Here is a 27,220-nt window from a genome sequence, read left to right as displayed (position 1 = left end):
GTGTCGCTTTAATTATAATCAACGTGACCCCTGGGGAGCACAATAAGATGATATTACAAACTACTGTGAATATGGTAAGTATCCATGTAAACGTGATACAGTGATATGGTACCGTGGTTTTTATAATGTCAGACCGGGTGAAGACGCCTATTTATAACGTATATTCTCTATATATGAAAACAAAGCAGGTATGTAGCACTTCACAGTAATGGGATCTGTACATATATCAGGGTAAAACCTTATTGATCAAAGGTCAGAACCTTATGCTCCGGTCAGGTTTTCCTACTTGTACATCAAGGTACTTGTTGTGTTGTTACTATTTCGGTTTTTTACGTAATCTGATATATATGTTTCCTTTCAGATGTATTTACAAAACCATTGTTTGTTTCGACTGTTACATAATCGACACATCTTGTGATCAAACATAATCAATTGAGAGTAATTTAGTTATAACCGTATGTCCGATATCTTATTTTCCCGTTATTTTCGTAAATAATTCATCTCCCGGTTTTAATTGTAGATAGCGGGTATTTTTTTAAAATTCTCAATACACCATAATTAATTAAAGTTTGTCTTCAATTGAATCAAACTTTATAAAAATGTCAAGAGATACCTTTCAGCAATACAAATTTTTGCAAAACTTTTATATTTCATGTCCGTTCTTGATAAAAAGAATATTGAACAGTTTTTTGACCCGACTGAGGAAATTTATTGTACAAATGATACCATTCCCATTTCAATTTAAAATTATTTGAGTGAAAGCATCTTGTAATCTTGTAATCTGCAGTTTTATCATCATAAAAACAAAAAGTTAATTCTGTAATGAACTATGATAAGATAAATTCGCTATTTCAATTTAACTCTATATATAAGTGACGAGACATTTGTTGTGTTTTGAAGGTCTGAAGTCTGGCAATACATAATATATTCCCAGAATGCATGGTTTGGAATTGTTCGTGCTGTTTTTCTTTGGACCAATTTTTATAAAAGGTAAGTAGCGAGAAATAGCATGGCTGAAAGTTGACCTGATCTGATGGAAATGCAGTCAAATTATTATAATTTTTTTTAACTTGTGAGGAAATATTTTGATCATGAATTGACGCATGTGCAAAACGGCATTGAACAAATTGCGCTTTTTTTTTCTTCATTAACAGCACAGTTCAACAATATGATATCCCAAATGATGAGTGGAGGAACCGGAAGTGGATCATCGACAACCGGAAGTGATGGTTGTGCTGGTGCGAGGGTGTCGTGTCTTCCGGCGCCGTGGTGCAGACGGACGACAGACAATCGCGGATGTTCTAAATGCGAATGTGGAAAACAAGGTAAGCATCAGTAAATAGAGAATATTGATTACCCTAATTGATTAATTAATTTAATAACCTGTCCGCGTGTCCTTTTGCTTATCAAATCAATTATCAATCCGTTCATTGATTCATATTTACAAGAGTAAACACGACAACAAGATATATAGCATTTGGTCGGGTGTAATTAAGGACGAACAACAAACAAATAAAATGTATTCATTGCTTCACGTTAACAAACAATTAATTGTCTATGCGCTAGATTACTTGTTAATGTAAAGAAACGTGTTACTACCACAGGGGACAGGAATAATACTTCTCTATATTGCTTGGTAGCTGATAATTTTCGCGAGTATAAATGTACACGATTTTCTTTAAAACGACAGAAATATACTTTGTTTTTTTTTTAAATTTTCCACACTGGACATCTTAAACAAGTGTGTTTCATTATTTCGCGTACTAAATTTTTGCGGTCTTTGAAATGTAGCGTAACATACTGAAAATATCATTACCGCGAAAAATAGGCTATACGGTAGTATCTCACATAAATCTGAGAGGAACGCGTTCACTTTCTTCAAAATAAGCTCTGTAGAAAACATAAAACATAAAGCGAGACAGAAATATCGTGATTCAAATTCGATGTGTAAGCTTATCAAGATTACAGACATACTGGTTATTAGTCCCTACGTAACATATTATAGGAAACGGGTATGTCATCATTTCCTGTGACGATTACGTTTTATCGTAATGTCTTATATTACAATGGGTAGATTTTACCTTCACGCTGAAAGATACTTACAGGATTAGTTGGGCTGCATCTTGTGCGCAGATAAAGTTAATGAGATAGAGTTGGCTGTCGTATGGTGTCTTCAGAGAGACTAGACATACCACATAAACCACTCTCTGCTTGCTTGCTTCTTTATGTAAGAAAACTGCAAATGCTATGCGATATCTTGTTTTTCTGATGTGTAATCTAAAATTTGTCATTTTCCTCTCAGCAGGAAATACACAGGATAGTGATGATAAGTCGCCATTCCTTCCCAATCACAACCAACAGATGACGCCACAGTCCTACAGTTCATTCCTAAACATGTTATCAGGCGCCAATGCGCAAGGATTTGGTCCAAACTCAGGCGCAGGATTGATGTCTATGGGCGGTATAAATCCAGGGTTTGGTAATCTTAAGATATTTCTTATATTCATTCTGTTAAACCCAACAGTTTTTTTTTTTCAAAATTATATTTACATTTACGATGTATTTTCACTACGTAAACAAATTCCATTTCATTCTTGTTTGCAGTAGTACGGACCGAAGGAAATGTGCGAAAGAAATAATATTTGCTTTGATTGGAAAACCCCTAAAATTACTTCATGGTGCTAAAAAACAATGATTATGAATTCTCGTATTTGTGCCTTTTTCACTCTTTAATCAATTGTTCAAACGCGAGAACACTCATTGAATTTCTTTCTTTATTGCACTATTGTAGCCTTTCTTGGCTGATCTACCTACCTGGCCGATGATAAAAAATATGTATTAAATTTGTTTAAACCAAGTCATTGGCTTGAGAAACATAAGAAATATATACATGAACATTAAATAGTTATTTGTTTTAAAATATAATTTGTGCGTGTGATTAGGTTTATCTAATATCACGTGTTGACACGTATAAGACCACATTCGGATTTAAAATTTAAAAAGTAAATGTTCAATGTTACACTTCAGTTCTCATCATGATCACGCTTGGATCTTTTTTAAGATCTGGAAATGAAGTATTTATAATGCTTACATTTTTTAAAAGTCTTCTGATTTTTTAGGGTTTCGAGACTAAAACGTCATATGGCTATATACGTACATGTATGGTACTTTATTTAAAATACCTTCTCGAGATGCTGCGATCTTAGAGTCACTTATAACCATTAAGAGTCAAAACTGTTGTTTAACAATAGAACCGGAAGGTTATTAATGTAGAACATGGCAACATAATCACAATTTCAACTGAAATAGCATAAAAATTGGGCAAACATGAACAAAAGAAAGATTTACACACAGACTCCTGTAAAAGTACAAGGATAATAAGACCATGTGTTCTTGAAGAGTAAGCGTCTTCTGCTTCATCGACGACACCCGCCATGTAAACCTTGGTCAATCCAAGTAAGTAAATGCCACGTTTTCTAATACAACAATGGAATCAACAGGCATCAAACACGTCCAGCTTCATGTCACACAAAGAAATACATCATTTCTCAATGAGATCACCATGACGACCATAGAATCCAATCCACTGTCTATTTACATGAAAACAATAAGCAACGACATAAATCTGAGAGATTTTCCGAACTAAACAAAGAACCTTGTTTTTCCAATCTATAATGGTTATTCGCTATCATATCCTGCGTTCACTTCTCAATAGTAATATTTCAATTCAATGAGGCTTGTTTTTACCGTACAAATTAACTCGTACCTAATAGTTTTATACTACTCTGTTGCGTAACTTCGAAACAAAGCATTTACATTCACAGATCAAACGTCGATAGTATGCTCTTTGTTTTAATTCATCAAATGGCGGCACGTTCAGAACATACACATGTACTGGACAAAAATATATGGTATCTGAAAATTATTTCTTGAAGTATAGGACTAATGCCCTTCCTCATTTGGAGTTTGACTATATCGATCACTTTGGATTTTCCGAGTCGCATCCAAGGCTTCATAGTTTAGGCCTTAACATCACTGACGAGTCCTAGAAGGACGAAACAGCTGTATGATGTACAATCACTAACGAGTCCTAGAAGGACGAAACAGCGGTATGATGTACAATCACTAACGAGTCCTAGAAGGACGAAACAGCTGTATGATGTAACATCACCAACGAGGCCGAGCAGGACGGAACAGTTGTATGATGTACAATCACTAACGAGTCCTAGCAGGACAAACATTTGCATGATGTACAATCACTGACGAGTCCTAGAAAGACGAAACAGCTGTATGATGCAGCATCACTGACGAGTCCTAGAAGGACGAAAAAGCTGTATGATGTACAATCACTAACGAGTCCTAGAAGGACGAAACATTTGTATGATGTACAATCACTGACGAGTCCTAGAAAGACGAAACAGCTGTGTGATGTAGTATCACTGACGAATCTTAGAAGGACGAAACAGTTGTGTGATGTAGCATCACTGACGAGTCCTAGAAGGATTAAACAGTTGTGTGATGTAGCATCACTGACGAGTCCTAGAAGAACGAAACAGCTGTATGATGTAGCATCACTGATGAGTCCTAGTGGGACGAAACAGCTGTATGATGTAGCATCACTGACGAGTCCTAGAAGGACTAAACAGCTGTATGATGTAGCATCACCGACGAGTCCTAGAAGGACGAAACAGCTGTATGATGTAGCATCACCGACGAGTCCTAGAAGGACGAAACAGTTGTATGATATAGCATCACTGACGAGTCCTAGAAAGACCAAACATCTGTAAGATGTAGTTTAATTCATTGTTTGGCACTAACGCCAGTCTGATATGAAACAGTAATATAGACTCGAAAGGTATGATGTTGCTCTGTCGAGGTACTAAGTACAAGGTGCCGTGTAGGGGTTGACAGTGACTGGACAGAGGACGTTTAGTCCGTGCTGAACGTTCACTAACACACATATTGTCATGCTGGCTTTCGTGCGATGATTTAAATGAAATGTATTCTAACATCTGGCTTCATACTCCTCCGATTTATGAAATGTCTCCTGGCATTTCTCAGCCCTTATAAAACCTAGTGATATAAACATAGACTACAAGTTAGAGATCATTAGTCTAGAAAAAAAAAATCTGTCTGTTTCGAGACCTCATTACAATGTCGAAAGTTTATCTAATTCCTCAGCAAAACCTCGATACAATTAACGCCATCTGCCAACACAGATTCAAACCGAAATCTTTGCGTCTTCTGTATTTCATTATCCATAAAGGTATGTAAGAAAACCCTACCGACCCTCCTTTGTTATTTAGGTCGTGAGCTTTATCTTCTTTCTGTTGTTTAGGAGGTTCGCAGGTAGGCCCTATGAATCCCATGGCGTCTATGTTCGGAGCAAATAGCATGTATGGCGGAGGCCTTTCCGGATCTATGGGTAGTGCTGGGGGACATAACCCTCCTAACACAGACGGCACCGGAAGTGACTGCGGCCCCGCCCCATATACCTGCATGGCGCCACCACCTTGGTGCCAGAGGTTGTATGATTCGCAAGGCTGTGTGAACTGCTATTGTGGTCAAGGTAGAAAATCCTTATTTCAAGCAAAATATAACTATAAATTCGTACTTTACACAAGAAATAACAATACTTTCCGATGGATTTCGTGTATCTGTTCAAAGCAAAATTTCAAAGATAATTTAATTTGTGGTCTAAAGTGAGGCACGTTACAGATTTTCCCTTTATTGTCCGTAGTATTTACACACTGCCTAACTGATAAATTTGTCACGTGCAGAGCTATCCAAATTCCTGCAGGCACTGAATGGTATCACAGACAAACCGGAAATGACATCAAAAGCTTACGATTCCTCTGATAGTACACTGGAAACTTCCACAGGAACTACACTTTCCACCCTTTTGAGATCGACAAAGACTGTTGCTATGACAACAGCCCAACCTCCGTTTGGCAAACCGTGCTTAGCAAACTTCATGTGCGCATTGTCATGTGACACTGGTTACCAGACAGACGATGATGCATGCCCAGTATGTGCGTGCATGGACGATAATGGTAGTATTATAACCATGATATTGTTTTTTTTTATCGATTCTTTTTTCTTGGCATATTTCCAGTCAACATTAAAGTAAATCGTATTTTAATACTACATCAATATCTAAGCCGTCTTTTCTCCATAAGTGTTTCGACGTTGCGCTCCTACAGCAGTCAACAACATAGACAATGTGCAAGAGAAATATTTAAACAAGAATTTCCAATAGAAAATTTATCTTATGTTATGACACAATAACATTAACGTCATTTTTGACGTCACGTTAGATTGGACAATGCGGTGATGTAAGAAATTATCTAGGAATACTGACCAGAATAAACCTTGAAAAAACTGTATTAACATAAAATATTTTCATGTAATTATCCATACAAAACGTAAAACATTGATATTGAGATGTTTTATTCTGTTTGAGCAGTCAGTAGATAGCGACTACATTGTAGTTGTGAAATTAATCAAAGTTTATGTGCTGAAAAACGAAAGAAAATGAAAAACAATGTTGAGTTCATCTTCACTTGATACCTTTTCATTTTTTTTTTTTTTTTTTTTTTAATTTTCTTTGCAAATAGTACATACAGACCCATGTTTTTCAGTGTATTTGATCACAATAAATTGTTTTATTCACTTGTTTGGATACATAATCGTACTCGTAATAAAGTAGAAAATGCGTCCTTCAGGTCCAATACCAATTCTAGTCAAATCGTGACGAATGCGCGAAACTTCTACTTGCACTGCATGTAACTCAGTGTCTTTTATCTGTTTAACACTGAATCTCTACACTTTTCACATCAATTCTCGAATTTCTAGTTTACCTAAAAATTGTCTTTGATAACAATAGAATGAATCTGTATTGCAGACAAAACAACCATAATGGATCCCAGTACGACTCCACTCCAGAGTACTGGGATGGTACTGTGCCCGGGAATCTTTGACTGTGACACTGTTTGCATGACAGGTTACCAAACAGATGCAAACGGCTGTCCTATTTGTCAGTGTGAAAACGATTGACGAATCAGCTGTTTAGTTCTTAACTCTACCGCGGCGTATATTTGTGTACATGAAACAATATCTGTAAATAAATTGGATTTTGTAAACGAGAAGTGCTGCTACATGATGACTTTTGCGTTGTTAATTTGGTCAGTCAACATGAGGTTGGTAAATATCATTTGTGTTAGAATTTGCTACATGTTTACCTACTCTCTGCATACATTAAAACTATCTATATGGACAGCCTGTTTGTTCCTTCCCTACGATGGCATTCATCATTTCATTTACATATAAACATCTAAGGTTCATCTAAATGTTCCTTCGGACACGTTTATAGTGTCATCACACTGCAATATCACAGGCTTAGAAAGGCAGCGTAAACCACAAACCAGTCACATAATACTGACAAATGTCTAAATCAAAATAGGGCAGGTCAAGGTCGTCTCTGTTTCCAATATATTTATTTTTGCATAGTTATGCCTATTACAATCTTGAGGAAGAAATGAAGAAGCGAAATGCTAATTGGATTGGATGCGGTCAGCGGCTGTTTTTCAAATACGATTCCAGTTTGAAATTTAAGTCTAATTTAGTGTAAAGTTAAAACCAACATGAACCACTACATACTGAAGTCCTTAACATTCCATGTGCTGACAAAAATAACAGGCAAGATTGATTAAAACAAGAAAAGTACGGCTATTGAATAGGAAAACTGAAAACATCAGATACGAATATAAAAATATTATGAAATGGAATTATAGATAAATAAGGCAGCATAATGGACAGTGTTGACTTCTAATATATCAAGGTGTTCTTGCTACTCCAGCAACATAAATATAAAGAAATAAGGAAATGAACCATATCTATATTTAAATGACGCAAAATAAATGAGTTTACTCAATATATATACATTGTATTTGAAGGGTGATAGAAAATAAAATTTTCTTTGGAATTGTCCGAAAGAGCATAAAATATTGTACAAAAAAGTCTTAAAAAGTGGATTGATGTCAAGCTACGTTTTCGAAAACGAAAACACTTGCATTCATAATAAAAGAAATATTTCTAAACTGATGATAACAAAAATACATACTGAGTTGATAATCAAACAATACTGTTTTTATCTATTTTTTGTGGATGCATTGGGTCGCATAAGACTTGGACGTCATGGTGACTCTGGCTGTTTAAAAATAGTTCTAGTACTATGATTGAACTAAATATGGAGCCGGAACCTTCAGGTCTAACATTAAAGATAGGGTCTGATACAATCAGGAACAGGCTTGTAAGAATCGGTAGCCGGAATGGAAATCTATAGTTTGACCATGTCAGAGGAAATGGAATCTTAACACAGGTATAGGAAGGTCATTAAGCCTGCAATTTATCACCCTTGTCCTGTCATACTTGACCCTATTAGTTTGAAAAAGTTTATCTGAGCCATATTTAGACGATGACGTCACATCGCACTTGTTCACATAAGATAAGGATGCCAGGTCGAGGTGAGGCTCACAAGGGGAAATTACGCTATGGATTAAGAGAGACTAAAACACACGAGTTGTACTCCACAGCCCGATTTAATGGAAAGGCTAAATAATTAAAAATAGCGAACTTACTACAATTCATAACCCGTAGCGTTTGATGATTGATTATGTGTCAGATTATGTAACTATTCGATAACCCTCGGTCTTTGACCCAGAAATGCATAATAATGTACCGATTCAACTATTGACTCTTTGCCTGGTTACTGTTGTCTATTCCCTTCTCTTGACTGGCCTAACAACCATTAGAATGTATGTTGGTTTATCTTTAGGATCGTGTTTAATTTTAACCATCTTTGTCGTAATAGGTGAGTACATGCATCGTTCATGTCATTTCTGGCTTTACAACGTTCAATACAGACGTTCAGGTATTTTGAATCTGTTTCATGAGATAACGGAAACAAAGGTTTCTGGTATACACCGTGTGAGGTACTTATGATCTAGAGTAAAGTGACGTAACTTTGTCATGAAAGTTGATAAGTTTTATTTTTTTCCTCTCAAATTTAAGCGCAAAAGGTAAAAATATAATGAAACCCCTGTTTAATACAAGTATTCATGGGGTCAATTACAAAACATTACCCCAGTGCAATGTGAAGAAGAATATTTCTATCACTACAGATTTAAGGCTTACACTAATGGTAAATTAATACCTATTTACATCATCATTTTCAACATACTAACATGTTAATAATTATACGTATGAATAAGTAAGAATTACACAAAGGCTACACATATATGTAAAACCTCCGATAATTATGTAGCATTCGACGTAGGAGAAAAAACGTAACTGCGTCGTACAGCTTTTCCGACCCTCAAGGATTCGTAATTAACGTTCATGGACTAAGTTGTTGATTAGGATAAGTAAACACTGATCCGTTAAATAAATATAACCTCGAAATTCTATAAATCATATATACTGCTTTATCTTGATAGAAGGTTAAGTACATAGATGGAGTCTACTAGCAGTGTATATCACCTACTGTTTTTGTATACTGTATACAAAATTTTCAATGACACCTTTCAATAAAAATTAGAATTGAAGTTGACAACGTTTATAGAATAGTGACAATATTTGTACAGCAAAAACCATTTTCTTAGCTATAATGTGGCCATGACTATTCTTTAGTATCAATATACTTTATTTGTTTATTTTATTTTATATTTTTTTGTGTTTTATCATTTATTACTGTCCGTCTATTGTTTGAGCGTTCTCTACACGAGAAATGCTTTAATCTCACAGAAAACGTCAGTGACTTAAGAGCGTTCGTTTAGAAACTTCAAACTCATTCTAACACTATAATTAATTAACTATATCGACGAAGATAGTTATTTGATATGCGTTTCCATAATGAATCTGAAATGCAGCACCTCCCTCTTCAAATCTAAGCGCAAACGTCTTTTATGATAGTAAACAATACCACTAGCACATCTAGAGACCCGAGGAGTTACGAAATACCTTAACTGTTGAAAGGAACATAAGTTTGACGATATTTGTTATTTCAAAACTACAAACAAAACAGATGACTATAAAACGTGTAAATCAAACCAACTTTGCAATTAACAGGTCATATGGACACAAATTGTTTTATAGAACCTGAATTGAATTGTCAATAAAGATAATTTTGCTTTCGTCATCATTATACATACGCTAATGTCCGTTCAACCGCCAGGAGAAATCGGGAGATGTTTTATCAAAAATGTAATTTTCGATTCGTTTTCAAATGACTTTTAGTTCTTAGAATGAATTTGCCCGTAGAGATTTTTTTTTTTCAAAATCAGGAAGTTCATTTTTGATAATAAGTTATAGTTAGTTGTTAAATATATACCGTATGTTAATTTGATTCTAGCATGGAAGATGAGTATCATTCATCTTCTAAGGCACGGCTTAATTATTACATACTGTATTAACAAATGCTTATCCCTCATGTGATATAAAATGTAAAAGCATTTTGATTGGCTGACCCACTGATTTTTGACCGGAAAGGCGTTTTACGTACTCGCGGTATCAGGACACGCAATGCAAAGTCCATGAAATACTTTATAATTGCATCAATGGATTTATTTAACTGAATATGATAAACAAGTTATTGAATGTTTGGTGTGTAGTAAATAGCCTTGTTTCCAGATATTTCTGATATTGTTAATTTCACATACTAATTGACGGTTTTTAGTAAGACCTATCTGATTTCGTTGATAAAACACAACTTGTTAGAGAACATGTCAGCTCAGCGTTGGAGTAGCTCTTTTATTGTCTTAGAAACAGGTCACACAAACTCCTGGTTGTTGAATATGGCATCTCGTCCATTCTAAAATCAACTGTAAGAAATATATATATAGCAACCAATTGTTCGGTCACCTCTATTTACCGATCCTCATGGTACGGATAATGAAGTTAAGTCTAGGGGTTACCGTTCAGTTTCTCATTTCAGTTCCTTGTTAACTCTGGGTTACCGTTCAGTTTCTCATTTCAGTTCCTTGTTAACTCTGGGTTACCGTTAAGTTTCTCATTTCAGTTCCTTGTTAACTCTGGGTTACCGTTAAATTTCTCATTTCAGTTCCTTGTTAACTCTGGGTTACCGTTAAGTTTCTCATTTCAGTTCCTTGTTAACTCTTGGTTACCGTTAAGTTTCTCATTTCAGTTCCTTGTTAACTCTGGGTTACCGTTAAGTTTCTCATTTCAGATTTTTAACTCTAGGGGTTACCGTTCAGTTTCTCATTTCAGTTCCTTGTTAACTCTAGGGGTTACCGTTAAGTTTCTCATTTCAGTTCCTTGTTAACTCTGGGTTACCGTTAAGTTTCTCATGTCAGTTCCTTGTTAACTCAAGGGGTTACCGTTAAGTTTCTCATTTTAGTTTTTTAACTCTAGGGGTTACCGTTAAGTTTCTCATTTCAGTTCCTTGTTAACTCTGGGTTACCGTTAAGTTTCTCATTTCAGTTCCTTGTTAACTCTGGGTTACCGTTAAGTTTCTCATTTCAGTTCCTTGTTAACTCTAGGGGTTACCGTTAAGTTTCTCATTTCAGTTCCTTGTTAACTCTGGGTTACCGTTAAGTTTCTCATTTCAGTTCCTTGTTAACTCTGGGTTACCGTTAAGTGTCTCATTTCAGTTCCTTGTTAACTCTGGGTTACCGTTAAGTGTCTCATTTCAGTTCCTTGTTAACTCTGGGTTACCGTTAAGTTTCTCATTTCAGTTCCTTGTTAACTCTGGGTTACCGTTAAGTTTCTCATTTCAGTTTTTTAACTCTAGGGGTTACCATTAAGTTTCTCATTTCAGTTCCTTGTTAACTCTGGGTTACCGTTCAGTTTCTCATTTCAGTTTTTTAACTCTAGGGGTTACCGTTAAGTTTCTCATTTCAGTTCCTTGTTAACTCTAGGGGTTACCGTTAGGTTTCTCATTTCAGTTCCTTGTTAACTAACTCTATGGAATATATGAGAGATCAAATTGATTAAACTGTGACATCATAGTCAGACCACACAAAAGTTGTTTTGTTTAAATTAATTGTGAAACAAGTCTACAAAAACAAGCGCATTGGCTAGAACCAGCTTTTCCGACTGAAATTCCGTGTGGCTAGACAGGTAATATTAAACCTTTCTTGATTGGATAATCGTCAAAAAGTGGTACAAACCCGCCTCTCTAAATGCTCAGTGTCATTAGCAAGACGACACCTAACAATATAGGCGTAGGCTTGTAGGTGGAAAGCTGCTGATATTTCCATTGTGTACATTGAATATGTTACCACTATCAATAACGTAACTATGAGTTACAGTTTTATCAGTAATTTGTCTCCGTTTTAACCAACAGATTGCTATCCCGAGAAAAGGTTCTTAGTATCAACCAATGACCATCAGAGATTTTTCTGTTTTCCACCAATCAGCTACTGCCATTTACAATGTCCGAATGGCTACACCAACTCGTCGAATGGCTGTCTTCTTTGTCAGTGTCGATCTCCAAGCCAGGGTAAGTACATACGGGAACTAGTCAATGGCATGTTTGATGATAATGCGGCAAGGAAACGTGATAATTTCACTCTTTGGAACATCTGATGTTTTTGGCCTTGTGCGTTTTGCCTCCTTGAAAATATTTGTATTCATTTTGCCTCGGTCGATAAATTTGAGATTTACTTATGATTATGCTTACATGTTGATATTTTCTTGTTGTTTTTGTGTTAAGTTCAATGATTTTAGGATGAATTCTATTCGATAAACTCATAAGTCTGCAGGTATAAAGGTGTACTCACAAAATTGCTTTTTTTTAGCAGGCGTAACCTCGGCGCCATATCATCCACAGGCTCCTCAAAGTTATATTCCAAATTCATTATCACCCGGAACATTAACATCCGGGTCAGCTAAACCCGGATCACAAACATCAGGATCATTTACATCCGGGTACAATATGTTCACAAATCCATGTCAGCCACAGCAGATGTTCTGCTCCCTTACGTGTCCACACGGCTTCCTTACTGGAAATAATGGCTGCCATTTCTGCTTCTGTGCCTCAGCGCCACACGGTAAACTTAACCGTTTAAAGTTACTGACAATATTGTTAGTAAAGAACGAAACACAAATAACGGAAGTGTCTATTCTTCATTTAAGTCATCAATGATATAAAAGTCTGCAAGAAACGTATATTTTCAATTATTCCGAGATCTGAAAAAGTATCAACTTAGTTAGTAAAATAATATGACTGGTGAAATATTGCATGTTAAATTTATTTGATTTTCACCAAATTTGGATCAATTTGAACTTGGCTGATTGTATTCATTTGCATTTCATGTTCTATGTCTCATCAATGATATTGGCAAAATACCTTCAAGGTTTAAAGCATTTTCTGTCATAAATAGGTACCAAAGCGCCACCAACGACTACATCCGGGCCACTCACTCTTCTGAATAACCCGTGCGTGGCGAGTCATCACCACTGTGCACTCCAGTGTAACAACGGTTATTTGAAGGGCCCCTACAACTGTAACTATTGTCTGTGTAAACCTGACGGCCTCGTTATCACAGTCAACAATACAGGTACCATATAAATTGATATATATTGCATATTTATCACTTAACAAGCTTATTGACTAAGTGATAAAAGAAGCTATTTTAGTTATTCGTTTTGGCGTCATTTTTACGTTGGGATGACATGTTATTCTAACAATTTTAGTGGCTCCAACAATGACATCAAAGCCTACCAGCCCTAACCCCACGGGCATCGTCCTCCCCAACCCTTGCATCCCAAACCAGCTCCCATGCGCAATGTCGTGCGCAAACGGGTTCGTAAAAGGCCCACAGGACTGTCAGTATTGCTTGTGTGCCCCGTCTACCGTCACAACCACGACAAGACCTACTACAAGCATTTCAGCTGACGTCAAACGTAAGTTTTGAAGTAACCGGAATCTAGCTTTTGATTTTTAAATGTTTATAAGCTTTGTTTTGTCACCATCCTGACCGACTTGGACAGAAATTTAAAAATGAGAGATACAATGTACATAAAACTGCAATATCTAAATCAGATAAGGAAACTGTTCGTTGCAGGAGACTCTTATTATAACCATAGTTATGTTTTCTATTTATACATAGCCGCGGTAAGTCATGATTCACACAAAAACGCTTCAGTGGCGTCACTTCCGGTTGCAAGTACGATCAGTCCCGATGTCGCGAACGAGTGCATCATCGCAACGACCATCTGCCAGCTCAAGTGTTCGGGGGGATTTATGATCGATCCACAGCATTGCACTTTCTGTGTTTGTAAGGACGAGATGTATAACAAAAGTAAGTAACAGCAGAACGTATGACAAATTTAATTTCATTTTTGCTTTTTCGTTTTTTTTATCTGTTATCTTCTTAAATATATAAGTGATTTTCGGTTGCTATAATTGTCTAGTTAGGGCTAAAGCTGTTGAGGAAATGATGCATACCTACTACCTTGGCAATTGTTGAACTTTAATGATAAATAGATCATTGTTCGACCAATCACATATGTCTATTTAGGATTCAACTGATTTGTATTCTTTCTTCACGTCAAAGGTCAAGGTCAAATTTTGTAAAATAAATAAATAAATAAATAAATTTATGTTAGGATTAAGATTTTATGACGCAAGCTTTTTCCTCAAGGAGGGGCTTTGATGTTATATGTTAAATAGGGTACAACTTCATAACGTCCTAGGAAATCGAAAATTTTCCAATGAAATCGTTATGACAACCATAAAACGTCCACATAATTTTCATTAGCCTGCATTTCTTCATGCCCAAGGTTGTTACTTTACCTGTCAGTTGTGTTCATCATGCACGAAAATGTCAATACTACAAACCAACAGTCAATATGGACCCAGCAGTGGCAAATGTACCTATTGTTGAGGAAGCGTGGATGCCGATATCCGAACATAAATTAAATCACGTTGGAAAATTGAAATCATCATTCTTGTCATACAGCTTAGTGGAAAGCTGTCTTCGTTGGTTTCTTTTAGAAAAATACCGAAATAAGCTGATGTTGTAGATGAGCCAGCCATGTCCTTGATTCCCAATTCTGGTGGGTATATACATTGAATATGGTCAATATTGTTATTGCTGATTATTAAATCATTATTAATATTTCTGAAATGAAATTATATGTCTTTACAATTTACAAGGTCTTTGTGACCTGTTTCAATGTCATCTTAGACAATGTCTACCTTGCACGGATACACGTCAGTCAGGAGAGGGACATAGCTATGAAATTGAGAAGCGTTATTCACCAACCTCGACCGTATATTTATCATTAACTGGCAACCTGAATTATTGCAATATTGAAACACATTGAGCTGGTGTTTCTTCTTCACAAGTGTAGGTAGGATATCCCTCAGAGTGGAACAGCCCAGGTCCATATTTTATGTTGGAAATTTAATATTTGCAAACTAGGATTAAACTATTGGATGTCTTCTCTCCAGACAAGATAACATATCAATCATTTAAGCGGTGAAGTGTGGATCGGATCAGGATATCGAGATAGAATATGAACCCGCTTGTTCTTATTTAATGCTCTCTCTTACATAGCTTTCCATTAAATTCATCAGTATCCTGGAACTCACCTTCGAAACGATGGACGGGTTTTCACGGTATTTTAAGCCCATTCATGTTAAACTCACATTGTTAAACTTTTTCGAAAGTGTTCAAACTATTAGTTATAATGTGCTAACCCATATTCCTAGTCGAGAACAAGAACAATATCTACAAAATCCCTAGGTTATATACATTCAAGCCTTGCAGCGTATGTTTGTGATTGTAAGAAATGACAAGGGTATCCGTATATTAAGGTATTAGTTGGACGTCACCTTAACAGGTCATGATGTAAACTATTACTGATGCTTATAACATCCACCCTTGTTTGCAAAATCAACTTTCAACTTGCCGGGTTGTTTAAAAAAACGGCGAATCGTACAGTAAACAAAATTATTACATTGAAACCTAAAGGTTTCTGTAAAGTCTCAATAACAGACACCTAATGGTATCTGTAAAGTCTCAATGACAGACATCTAATGGTTTCTGTAAAGTCTCCATAACAGACACCTGAATGTATCTGTAAAGTCTCCCTAACAGACACCCAATGGTTTCTGTAAAGTCTCCCTAACAGACACCCAATGGTTTCTGTAAAGTCTCCATAACAGACACCTGAATGTATCTGTAAAGTCTCCATAACAGACACCTGAATGTATCTGTAAAGTCTCAATCGCGAACTTTCTACCTCTTCAGATATATTTGTGGGTACATAATTTCGGGAACGGTGATCTCGAAATGTAGAAACGACATTTTTCACGAATGATGGGTCATTAGATATATGGACCCCAATATCGGTAACCGAATCAGCATCTACTCGTGTATAAACCCAAAATGATTTCCACGCGAAATTTGTAGTATGGCACGGAGAAAAGGTGTAAAAAGATAATCTAGTCGTTAAAATATCTCTTAATCGCTATCCACCGTGACCTTGCCTTCCATGTCGCACCAAAATACAAAAACAATAAACGGACCTTGAACTTGCTTTTTGTAGTGCTTATCACCTTGTGCTTGTTCGGAGGGTGTACTTAATTCAATATAACTTTATTATAATTCCTTCATTAGTTCGTAGCAGCCTTACCGAAACTTTAAACCACAATAAAAAAATAGTTGACTAAATATTTACTAGAGGTGAAGCGCTTTAGAACAGGGCGTTTAAAATAAGTAGTTGCTCGTTACTCTTAACATGAAATAGTAAACTTCTGTTTTATTTACAGCGGGAATTCACAAATCCGATGAACCGATGATCCTACTGCAAAATCCATGTGTGGAGGAAATGGACTCTTGTAGAATCTTCTGTATGACAGGATACCTACGGGGACCGAAAGATTGTCAGTACTGCGCATGTCGACATTAGCACTTTCCGTTTCCGGTTCTTAAATGTATATAAAATGCATGCATCCAAGAAAAAACATTAGTACGTGCGTGTACATTTCAAAATTATCCACTAATATATCTTCGTCTATATGAAGGTTGTAGTATTATCTTTATTATAAGAGCTGTATTTTGTTGTACGATTGATGTTATAAAAACAAAAACAAATATTTACATTGTTCCTTTATTTACTGTGCAAAAAGATATTTGATTTTGCATATTGCATTTTCGATATATTAATTGAATGTTTCTGAGGGACGAGTTTTCGTAATATTTTATATTGTCATACATGGACTAAATAAAACACACCAAATATATACTTCTCAGTATATGTCCAAGTTGTAGACAAAATTATTACGTTTATGTATAATGTCAGAAAAAAATGCATTGTTGGAAGTGACACAAAGCCGTAGGGAGGAATTTAGTACCTGTCTTATTAGGGTTTCATAACGCTCAGATGGTACAAACTTCCCTGCCAGGACAAATAACTAAATACCTGCTGGCTGCATCGACTTCCTGGCACAAACAAAAACATGTCTTGTTTATCTTGGTACTGACAAAATAATTCTTACGCATGTTTTCACCTATTGACGAAAAAACGATGTACCAGTATTGTTATAACAAGAAAGTGGAATATTATAAAGAATGTAATGTGTTCAAGAATTCACAGAATTACTCCACTATGTGTAAGTCGTCTTTTAAACAAACGCCAACCAACCATTCCCCACCCTCTAGTATGCTGCTGAACAGGTCAGGACTAACTTGAATCTTCTTTATGTCTTTGAAATGTCACCAGATATTTATCTTTTAGTGTATGTAAACAACATGCAATCCATATGAAAATGTAATATTTCTCCGTATACATTAATAAGTGTATAGATTGGTAAATGTCTTTAATAAACAAATGAACTACGAGTCTGATGGGGCCCGTGTTAATTTCCATAGTGTAAATTTCATCTGGAGAACACAGTCCATTTTAATAGAAATATACGTGTTTGTTATAGCATAAAGTATACACTCTGATAATATGACAAACATAATTGTATGTAATTAAGCAAAGCTGCACGAATAATGAATAGTAAAGAAAACATATGATAAAAGACTTTTCAAAGACTAATTTGTATACAAGGATAGAACGCATGCGTCTTAAAACATAGATTATACGAAGAAAAAAAAAAAAAAATCCGCGAAACGTAATTTCGGTTCCGAGAAAATGAGTCAATCTAGTTCACAGAATTACACACCCAGTACATGGAAATGGGTTTAATTCTGTGTATGGTTTTAGTCAACACTTACGTATAACATGCCACATCGCACAATAGTCGCCAAAATTAAATACCTGGAGTGTGTTACTCAATACCCCAACTTCTGACAGGTAAGACCTTTCATGTCTACACATGAACAGCATTGCAGTGATAAAGCAATTGTGTATTGTGAAGTGTTTCATAACAACCTTGGCCGATTTTGTTTTTTCTCTTCGTTCAAAACACGTGACATTTTCTGTGCTGTCCATATTTATGTGCAGTATAATTTTTATTAAAGTAAATCGAGGTATATTAGGTGTACTCTCTGTGCATAATAGAATGAAAGAAATCATTGTGTTCATAAACTAAAGCGGGACACATCTGTTTATATATCATTTGATATCATGATATGTTTTATCTCTGAATACAACATTCTACAAGTGAAACAGACACAAATTAGATGTACAAATATCCATCGCATTGAAGGATTTTTCGGTATTAGTGTCAGGAAAGCGTATCAAATATTTACATTGCGTGTTATAATGTAATAAAAACTGTAACACATTGAATATCAAATTACCACATAGAAGGAGCACCAGATTTCAAGTTAGATAGTCCACATGCATGCTAATTTCTCATGATCTAATGTTATGTCTCTAATTAGAGGTTAATATAATTGTTATTCATCATATGATATATATACTAAGACATAATAATAAATGTATGAAGATGGCCGTTAGGCCTGAAAACGTTAGCGGAATACATTTGTCGTGTTGATTTGATTTTTTACAACTATTTAATCGATACACAAAGCATCTTTAAGTTACATACATATATATATATAATCATGAAAGGCCAACAAGGCATTTATATTAGACATATATATTAATTATTACATTACCTATACTGTGAAACTAATTATATATTAACATACTTTCATTTTGCTACTTTTCAATCATATGAACAAACATTATGAACAAAATTATATATTCATTTGATGACTGAGACGTCTGTTTGTTATCTGGTATACCAGATTTATAACCTTAGATATGTTTGTTTCTTCCACGCAATGGATGATCCTGACAACAGAACGTATGCATTTTGTTAGCATTGTCTTAATGGTGTGAATCATCTGATTGTCTAATTCATGATACTGCTCTTGTCTCTCGAATCAAGTAAAATATTGTTGTAACACAATTCCTTTTCCTCGATGAGATGAGGTTGTCTCACTTTTACACATGGGCCACATCTAAATCACACACGGGTATATTATACGAAGTTAAGTCATGCATGTCTGACATATTAAATTGTACCATGATTTTTACGTGTAATGCAGGAATGAAAATCTTATACGGTAACAGTGCTGCTCATATTCCATACAAGACCATATGTTTTCATGCAATTCGTATAACTGTGTATATTTCCTTTTGCGAGTTTCCTTTTCTAAATTGCTAATATATGAGCCAAAAAGCAAAACAAAACAATCAAATGCCGATATGCCAATTAAATGCGGATCAGAATCTGGATACACAACAATACCAAGAAGGATGAGGCTACCACAAAAGCCGTTCCTATTCCTGCTGTATTTCCATTGATGTGTGCAGCCGTGTCCGGGTCATCTAAAACCGAAAATAATGACATATCTTATAAACAAATTTTATAAAAGGGCGTTATGTTATAAATTACTACATTTTTTACACATCTAATACTGAATATTTTAAACACGACCATCAGTTTGAATGTAAATTCAATCTTCTTATTATCTATATCCGGCTACATCACTGTAATGGATGTATTACATTATATAATATATTATATTATCGATGTATTACAAAATATTGTCAGTTCTTACCATCTTGCTGAAGTCTGATATAGATGTACTTGGACACCTTTTTTTGACACAGAGGATTACTCCAACCACTAAAGGTCTGTACTCGAGTAACGATGAAGATAGCAGGGGCAGGATACAAACATTCAGCTTCCGTAGGAAATTCAGAATGTGTGTCAATATTTCGTGGTGCCCACGCTGTACCTTGGCTATTATCAATTATAAACAATACATCGGAAGCGAATTCACATGCTTCGCTTACCAAGCGGCTTGAAGATGTGAAAGCAGTCCAAGTAAATATTGTATCAACTGTGTATTTATCTGTATCAAATTCACGGTAACCGCGATAGGTTGTGGTTTTGCACGCGCTCAAAGATGTCCACTGCGTCAATACGACGTTCAACATCAACGCGTAAGAACCGTATGAGGAATATGACTGCTCTTTGTAATTTCTTAGTACATTATTAAGAGTACGATAAAACCCCATTTCGTATGTGTAAACTTCTATAATTCTGTGATAAAATTCTTCAAATGTGTCAGCGCCCTTAATCGTCTTGGTAATACCCGTCTCTTCGGCATTGCGTAAATCATTGTATATGGCGTCTTTCTGCTGTGTCCATGCCTCTACACTGTGACTGTTAATGGCTTCCAATGTTTTCAAGAAATTCTTTCCATCTTGCGTTTGGTCAAGGAATACGCCTTCGTGTCGTTTCATAGCGTTTATCATAACGGTATTTCCATTTTCTTGTTGGTCAACACCAAAAGCTTCCAGTTCGAAGGTAGGTTTACTCTCTGTAGATCTCTTCATAATGTTCCTGGCTATAGGGATATCCCGAACATCTCGTACTTACTTCTGTCTATCATGTTGTTTGTAAATACTGGCTCCAAATGTCACAAAGACGTTACACAGAAGAAATACTGCTAGGGAGATTGATGCCATTTCTGTGATCTACCTAGACGAGGTTTAAATGTCCGTTAATAAAATGATCATCGAGAGCCGATGCCTTTATGTACAAGGATAGAACGCATGCGCATTAAAACAGATTATATACAACAAATATCCGCGAAATGTAATTTCGGTTCCAGGTGTATGGTTTTGGTCAACACTTACGTACAACAATATCGTAAAAATAAATCAAGTGAAGTGCTTTATTCAAGCTAATGAATATTCAATGACACTAGTATTTTCACATAGATCGCTTGCAAAACAACGAAAGGCACCAAAATAGTAGGACAGGTAGGGCAACGTGTTCAATATAGACAATCAATCTACACTTATTTTAACATAAAGAACTATGTACAGTCACCCAAGCGTGTAATTCACGTACTCGCCTAGCCACCCAGCCAACCTTACCTGTTGAACTGTTACAATCAAGCAGTGGTATGCGTGTGTGTCGCTATAAATAGTAACGTGCTCGTGGTTTGTTTACATCTTGAGTAATCAAAAATATATTCATGACAGCGGCCAACTACAGTGCATTTGAAACCGGTCTCAAACGATCTCGTTGCGATCTTTCCTCGTCGTCGTTATCGTCTGCTTCTCCGTCCTTTTCGAGGGACATTAAAAAGAATAAATTGTGCACAAACTTATATAGTCCTTACACATCTACACCAAAGTCGTTGAGTAATTACATCCGACCTCCCTATGCCTCAGCAGTCACCCAGCCTGGTGCCCCACCTAGCCATGTTCAGCATCCACACGATCAGCATCCCCAACCCCAGCCAGCATCCCAACTGCCCTCGTACAGTCCTACTCATTATGATCAGCCTGGAAATATCAGTGATGCTGATATCCAACGTATCGCCAACGCAGTGAAGGTCAGTTTGCTGACGGACTTAAGTGCTGCTGTCCATGATGCTGTGGCTCCTCTCATGGAACGCGTTTCTGTTCTGGAAGCCGAGAACCGGGACCTCCGTCGTCAATTGGACGACTTGGAACAGTATGGTAGGAGGTCTCTGGTTCGTTTTTCGGGATTTCCTGAAGTTCCAGGACAGAACACCACCGCCATAGTTCTCAAAGCTGTTCAGTCTTGTGGTGTGGACCTATCAGCTGAAGACATTGAATGTTCCCATCGGGTTGGGAAACCAGTAAAGGACAAGCGTCGCCAGATAATCATGAGGCTCAAGTCTACTGAGGCCAAATTTAAGCTTTTGAAATCTGGCAAAGGCTTTCGGAACAATCCGGAGTATTCGACTATCTCTGTTAATGAGGACCTGACCAGGTTCAGAGACAACTTGTGTTGTCATGCGCGCCAGTTGGTCAGGAATAAACACATTCTCCAGACATGGACAACCAACGGCAAAATCATGGTAAAGGACCTGAAGTCCCACGTGTCATCGATCCGTGACGAAAGTGACCTCATACCATTTAGCCACGTAATCAACCAACGTCGGCCATAATTACAAGTACATTTAGACATCCCTGACATGCAGTGTAACTCAATGGAATTGCAATACTTGATACTAAGTACTTGCATGGCAACTAAAATTATATTATATACTTATATACTGCATTGTCCATGTGTTTGTGTACTTGACAATCATATGTACTCTACCTTACATTTAACCGTATACGGTTAACTTCTCGCATAGAGAAATTATGCATTACACAGTAACGTCACTGATCATGTAATACTCAGTGTATTTCACTGTTTACTTAAAATGTATTACCATAATGTGTGCTTCATTGCCTATGATTTCAGTATCCTCTACTTTTTTTTAAATGTATTAAGTGAACATATACATGTATATTTATCCACATGTTCTTAGAGATTCACTGAAATTGAAAATTTACTCATCGAGGAGTGAAGAGACACCATTTATATATATATATATCGCACATTGCACTTCACTGTTATTGAAAATTTGTTATTCCTAGAGTAAAATTCATGTTTTATGTGAATATCTATTAACCACAGTGTACTTCACTTCTATTGAAAATGTGTTTCTCCAAGAGTAAACTTCACGTTTTATGTAAATATCTATTTAACACACAGTGTACTTCATTGCTATTGAAAATTTATTTGTCCTGGAGTAAACTTCACACTCTATGCGAATATTTCTATTTACCACAGTGTATTACACTGTTAATGTGATTTATCATTTTTTTTGGAGTTCACCTTTTATGTAAATATCTATTTACAAATAGTTATATCCATGGAAATGGAAATTTACTTATCGTAAACGTCGGCGTTTCTGGAACAAATATGTATCACAATGCATGATTCACTGCTATGAAATTTTATTTATTGAAGAATGAACTTCACCCTTGACGTAAATATCTATTTAACACAGCTTTTTCACTGGAATTGAAAATTTATTTGTCTAAGAGTAAACTTTGCCCTTTATGGAATATATATCCACCAAACAGTGTATCTAATCACTATTGCTAGAAATTACGTATTGTAGAGTGAACTTCAATCTGATGGAATATCATTTTACCAAATACATTTGCAGTTCTACATTCATTCTTATGTGTCTATATCTATATTTATTCATTCATTATGTGTATCCCTGCAACGTCCCACCCAGATTCCTTTTTCCCTCGGAATCCAATGATTCTCCTGCCTAATTTAGAAACCCCAACCCTATTCCCTTTTCTTCTCTTTCCTTGCTTACTAACCATTCCTAGATTTCTTCAAAGATTCTCACCCCTGTCTACTAATCCAGTCTCTTCCAATACTTTTTACCTATTTGATCCTGTAGTAGTTCGTATGTCCGCTATTCCTACCGATCGTGCACCAATACATGCTTCATTACGAATCACATAAGATGCCAGTTAATATCGAATTATACCGTGCACGCATCGGATCCTACTACGTACGCGCCGTTCTTTCTATACGAAAATGTCTATCTCTGCTAGATATTGTATGTATCAACTTGTTTTTATTTTCAACTATGATTATGTATATATTACTGCATATTGCTGGTGATGTAGCTGAAAATCCAGGTCCCTTTTCCACTACTACATCAAATGGATCTACAATATCTGAAAATATATCACTAGATGATTCTAAATACTCCTTTGTACACCTGAATATCCAAAGTCTTAAGCCTAAGTTAGATGTACTGTATACCGAACTCTTCAACTGTAGCATTTTATCCTTTACCGAGACTTGGCTAAGGCCAGATGAAATATGCGATGATATTTGTTTCACCGGATTCACACCCCCGTTTTGCTTCTGTAGGAATAATAAAATCGGCGGAGGTATAGCAGTCTATGTTAAAGACAACATCTTCTCGAAACGTAGACCAGATATTGAACTACCTACCATTGAGTGTGTTTGGCTTGAATTATCTTTAAATAATAAATCGATACTATATGGTACATTCTATAGGCCACCCAACTCTCCAGTTAGTACTTGGCAACACATTGCCCATTCTATCGAAAAGGCTTTTAATACAGGTATTGGAAATATTATTATTACCGGTGATTTTAATTCTAATGCACTTGAGAATTCCTTCTTGACTTCTCATTTAAATGCCCTATTGCTGGACTTTAATCTACAACAAAAAATAAATGAACCGACTTTCTACACCGAAAGTAGCTCGTCTTTACTAGATTTAATTTGTATAAGTAACCCAGATATTCTATCCAACTGTTTCGTTGGCGAGAGTTTCCTGGATCAACCGTTCCGCTATCATTGTCCAATTTTCGGCATATTTAACATAACTAAACCTACTAGGTCAACGTTCAAGAGACATATATGGCTTTTCAATCACGGGAATTATGCAAAATATCGTGAATTACTTTCTAATGTTGATTGGGAAACAGTCGTTCATCCTGAGGACCTAAACACTAGTATTGAAAATTTCAATGCTACTTTGTTAGAAGCAGCACGTGAATGTATCCCCAACAAAACTGTTCATATCCGAAAAAATGATCCGCCCTGGATGTCCCATGCTATTCGTAAACTGATACGTGATCGCAAAAAGCTTCATCGTAAAGCAAAATCAACTAATTTACAAAACAACTGGTTGAAATTCAAACAAGCCCGAAATAAGTGCGTTAACTTTATAAGGAAGGCAAAAATAGAATATTTTAACAAACTTTGTCAAAATCTGCATAGTCAGAGTCCTCTTAAACCTAAGGCTTGGTGGAAAACTGTAAACTTCTTAATGTCCAATTCAGGTAAAACCTCACGTGTCCCCCCTTACTAGTCAATAATACATTATATAATGATGATATAGATAAAGCTACTATACTCAACGATTACTTTTGTTCACAGTCAAACTTGGACGATTCTAATGTCGAAACTCCAACTCTAGCTAACACTCACAGGTGTAGCTTATCTGAAATAATAATTACATCTGAAGATATCAAAGGGATTATCCTTACATTAGACTGTTCTAAGGCAATAGGTCCTGACCTGATAAACCCTCGCTTGTTAAAAGAAGCAGTTGATATACTTTGTATTCCTCTTTGTATGATTTTCAATATCTCTCTTTCTAAATCAATTTTCCCCTGTGAATGGAAAAAAGCTTGTGTTTCCCCTATCTATAAAAAAGGTGACCCCTCTTTGCCTTGCAACTACCGTCCAATATCTCTTTTATCCGTCGTCTCTAAACTTTTCGAAAGATGTGTCTATAAGTATATTCATAACTATTTCCTAGACCATTCACTTCTGTCCTCTCATCAATCAGGCTTTCGGTCTGGCGACTCCACTGTGAATCAGCTCCTTAAAATAACTCATGATGTTGACCAAGCTCTTGATTCCGGTAAAGAAATTAGAATGGTCTTTTGCGACATAAGCAAGGCCTTTGACAGAGTATGGCACCGCGGCCTACTATTCAAACTATCCAGTTTCGGTATAAGCGGGAAACTCTTATCCTGGTTCAAAAGTTATCTTGAAAATCGTAAACAGCGAGTCTCCTTAAACGGCAAATCATCTGACTGGGCGTACGTTAAAGCAGGTGTACCACAAGGATCTATACTAGGGCCTCTCCTTTTTCTTGTTTTTATTAATGATATAGTCGTAAATATTAATGCAACAATAAAACTATTCGCCGACGATACTTCTTTATACGTTAAAGTCGACCTTCCTGCTCATGCTGCTAACATACTGAATAACGATCTTGAACAGATTCATATGTGGTCAAAAAACTGGCTGGTAAAATTTAATCCCATTAAAACCGAAACAATTACAATTAGTCGAAAAATCCGTAAACCACAACACCCTTCTTTAACAACGGATAACACAACTTTAAACGAAGTAACCACTCATAAACATTTGGGTGTATTTTTTTCCAGTAATGGTGACTGGACTGCCCATATAGAGAATATAATAAGTAAATCCACTAGAAAACTTAATCTATTGCGTGCCTTTAAATTTAAAATTGATCGTTCATCCCTCCAACAAGTGTATTTTTCTTTCATCCGTCCAATTTTGGAATATGGAGACGTTATTTGGGACAATATGTCTATTGCCCAAGAACAAGTCATTGAAAACATCCAATTAGAAGCAGCACGCATTGTGACGGGTGCAACCAAACTTACCAGCATTTTAAAACTTTACAAAGAGACAGGATGGGATCCACTTAAAACTAGAAGAAACTATCATAAAATTATCCAGCTCCATAAAATGGTCCATAGCAAAACACCGCCATATTTACAAGATATACTTCCTCAGAGACACTCCAATATACACGGTCACAATACTAGAGAAGCCAATAACTTTCTTCCAATTCGCTGCAGAACAAATACATATAAAAAGTCCTTCTTACCTTCAACAATCCACCTTTGGAATGATCTCCCTGCTGCTATTAAAAATAATCCCTCTCTTTCAAAATTAAAATTGTATTTAAGTGCCAATGCTACTTCACTGCCAACATATTATTTTGCTGGAACTAGACTTGGTCAAATCTACCATGCTAGATTGCGTATGGAATGTAGTTCCCTAAATGACCATTTATTTAAGAAAAAAATTGTTGAATCTCCGTTGTGTAGTTGTAGGTTATCAAATGAAACTGTCGAATATTATCTTTTATATTGTACCAAATATAGTAACATTAGACAAGACTGTTTTGCTACTTTACCTTTACAAATAACCTTGGATACTTTAGTTTATGGAAACACTAACTTACCGAGAAATACCAACGAAATAGTATTTCAAAGTGTTCAAAATTACATTTTACGCACTAAAAGATTTGAATGATTGTTACATTATTTTTGTATGATAATTAAATATTTA

General features: G+C 36.0%; 2 protein-coding genes across 2 annotated transcripts; both read left to right on the top strand.

The window, feature by feature from the left end:
* The first annotated feature begins 935 nt into the window (after positions 1-935).
* LOC132553648 (uncharacterized) lies at positions 936-7,056 on the top strand. Its single transcript, XM_060217908.1, has 6 exons — positions 936-990; positions 1,155-1,325; positions 2,306-2,479; positions 5,339-5,569; positions 5,781-6,053; positions 6,905-7,056. The coding sequence occupies exons 1-6, from the start codon at positions 936-938 to the stop codon at positions 7,054-7,056; spliced, it is 1,056 nt and encodes a 351-aa protein (XP_060073891.1).
* A 1,668-nt stretch (positions 7,057-8,724) lies between these two features.
* On the top strand, positions 8,725-16,941 carry LOC132553656 (cysteine-rich motor neuron 1 protein-like). The gene is made up of 7 exons (XM_060217916.1): positions 8,725-8,872; positions 12,365-12,520; positions 12,822-13,070; positions 13,404-13,580; positions 13,717-13,926; positions 14,133-14,324; positions 16,802-16,941. Exons 1-7 carry the CDS (start codon positions 8,725-8,727, stop codon positions 16,939-16,941), a joined length of 1,272 nt encoding a protein of 423 aa, XP_060073899.1.
* Positions 16,942-27,220: the final 10,279 nt, after the last annotated feature.

This window comes from Ylistrum balloti, unplaced genomic scaffold (assembly GCF_031769215.1).
Source record: "Ylistrum balloti isolate Yb309-2 unplaced genomic scaffold, AGI_CSIRO_Ybal_v1 Utg370344, whole genome shotgun sequence".
NCBI lineage: Eukaryota > Metazoa > Mollusca > Bivalvia > Pectinida > Pectinidae > Ylistrum > Ylistrum balloti.
This window is presented reverse-complemented; position numbering and strand designations above follow the sequence as displayed.

Excerpts from the sequence above, each read along its gene's own strand:
- LOC132553648 (XM_060217908.1), top strand. The coding sequence starts at position 936 with ATGCATGGTTTGGAATTGTTCGTGCTGTTTTTCTTTGGACCAATTTTT. Across the intron at positions 1,326-2,305 it reads ATGCGAATGTGGAAAACAAG|GAAATACACAGGATAGTGAT; the intron begins GTAAGCATCAGT and ends TCCTCTCAGCAG. Across the intron at positions 2,480-5,338 it reads CGGTATAAATCCAGGGTTTG|GAGGTTCGCAGGTAGGCCCT; the intron begins GTAATCTTAAGA and ends TCTGTTGTTTAG.
- LOC132553656 (XM_060217916.1), top strand. The coding sequence starts at position 8,725 with ATGCATAATAATGTACCGATTCAACTATTGACTCTTTGCCTGGTTACT. Across the intron at positions 8,873-12,364 it reads AACCATCTTTGTCGTAATAG|ATTGCTATCCCGAGAAAAGG; the intron begins GTGAGTACATGC and ends TTTAACCAACAG. Across the intron at positions 13,581-13,716 it reads TATCACAGTCAACAATACAG|TGGCTCCAACAATGACATCA; the intron begins GTACCATATAAA and ends TAACAATTTTAG.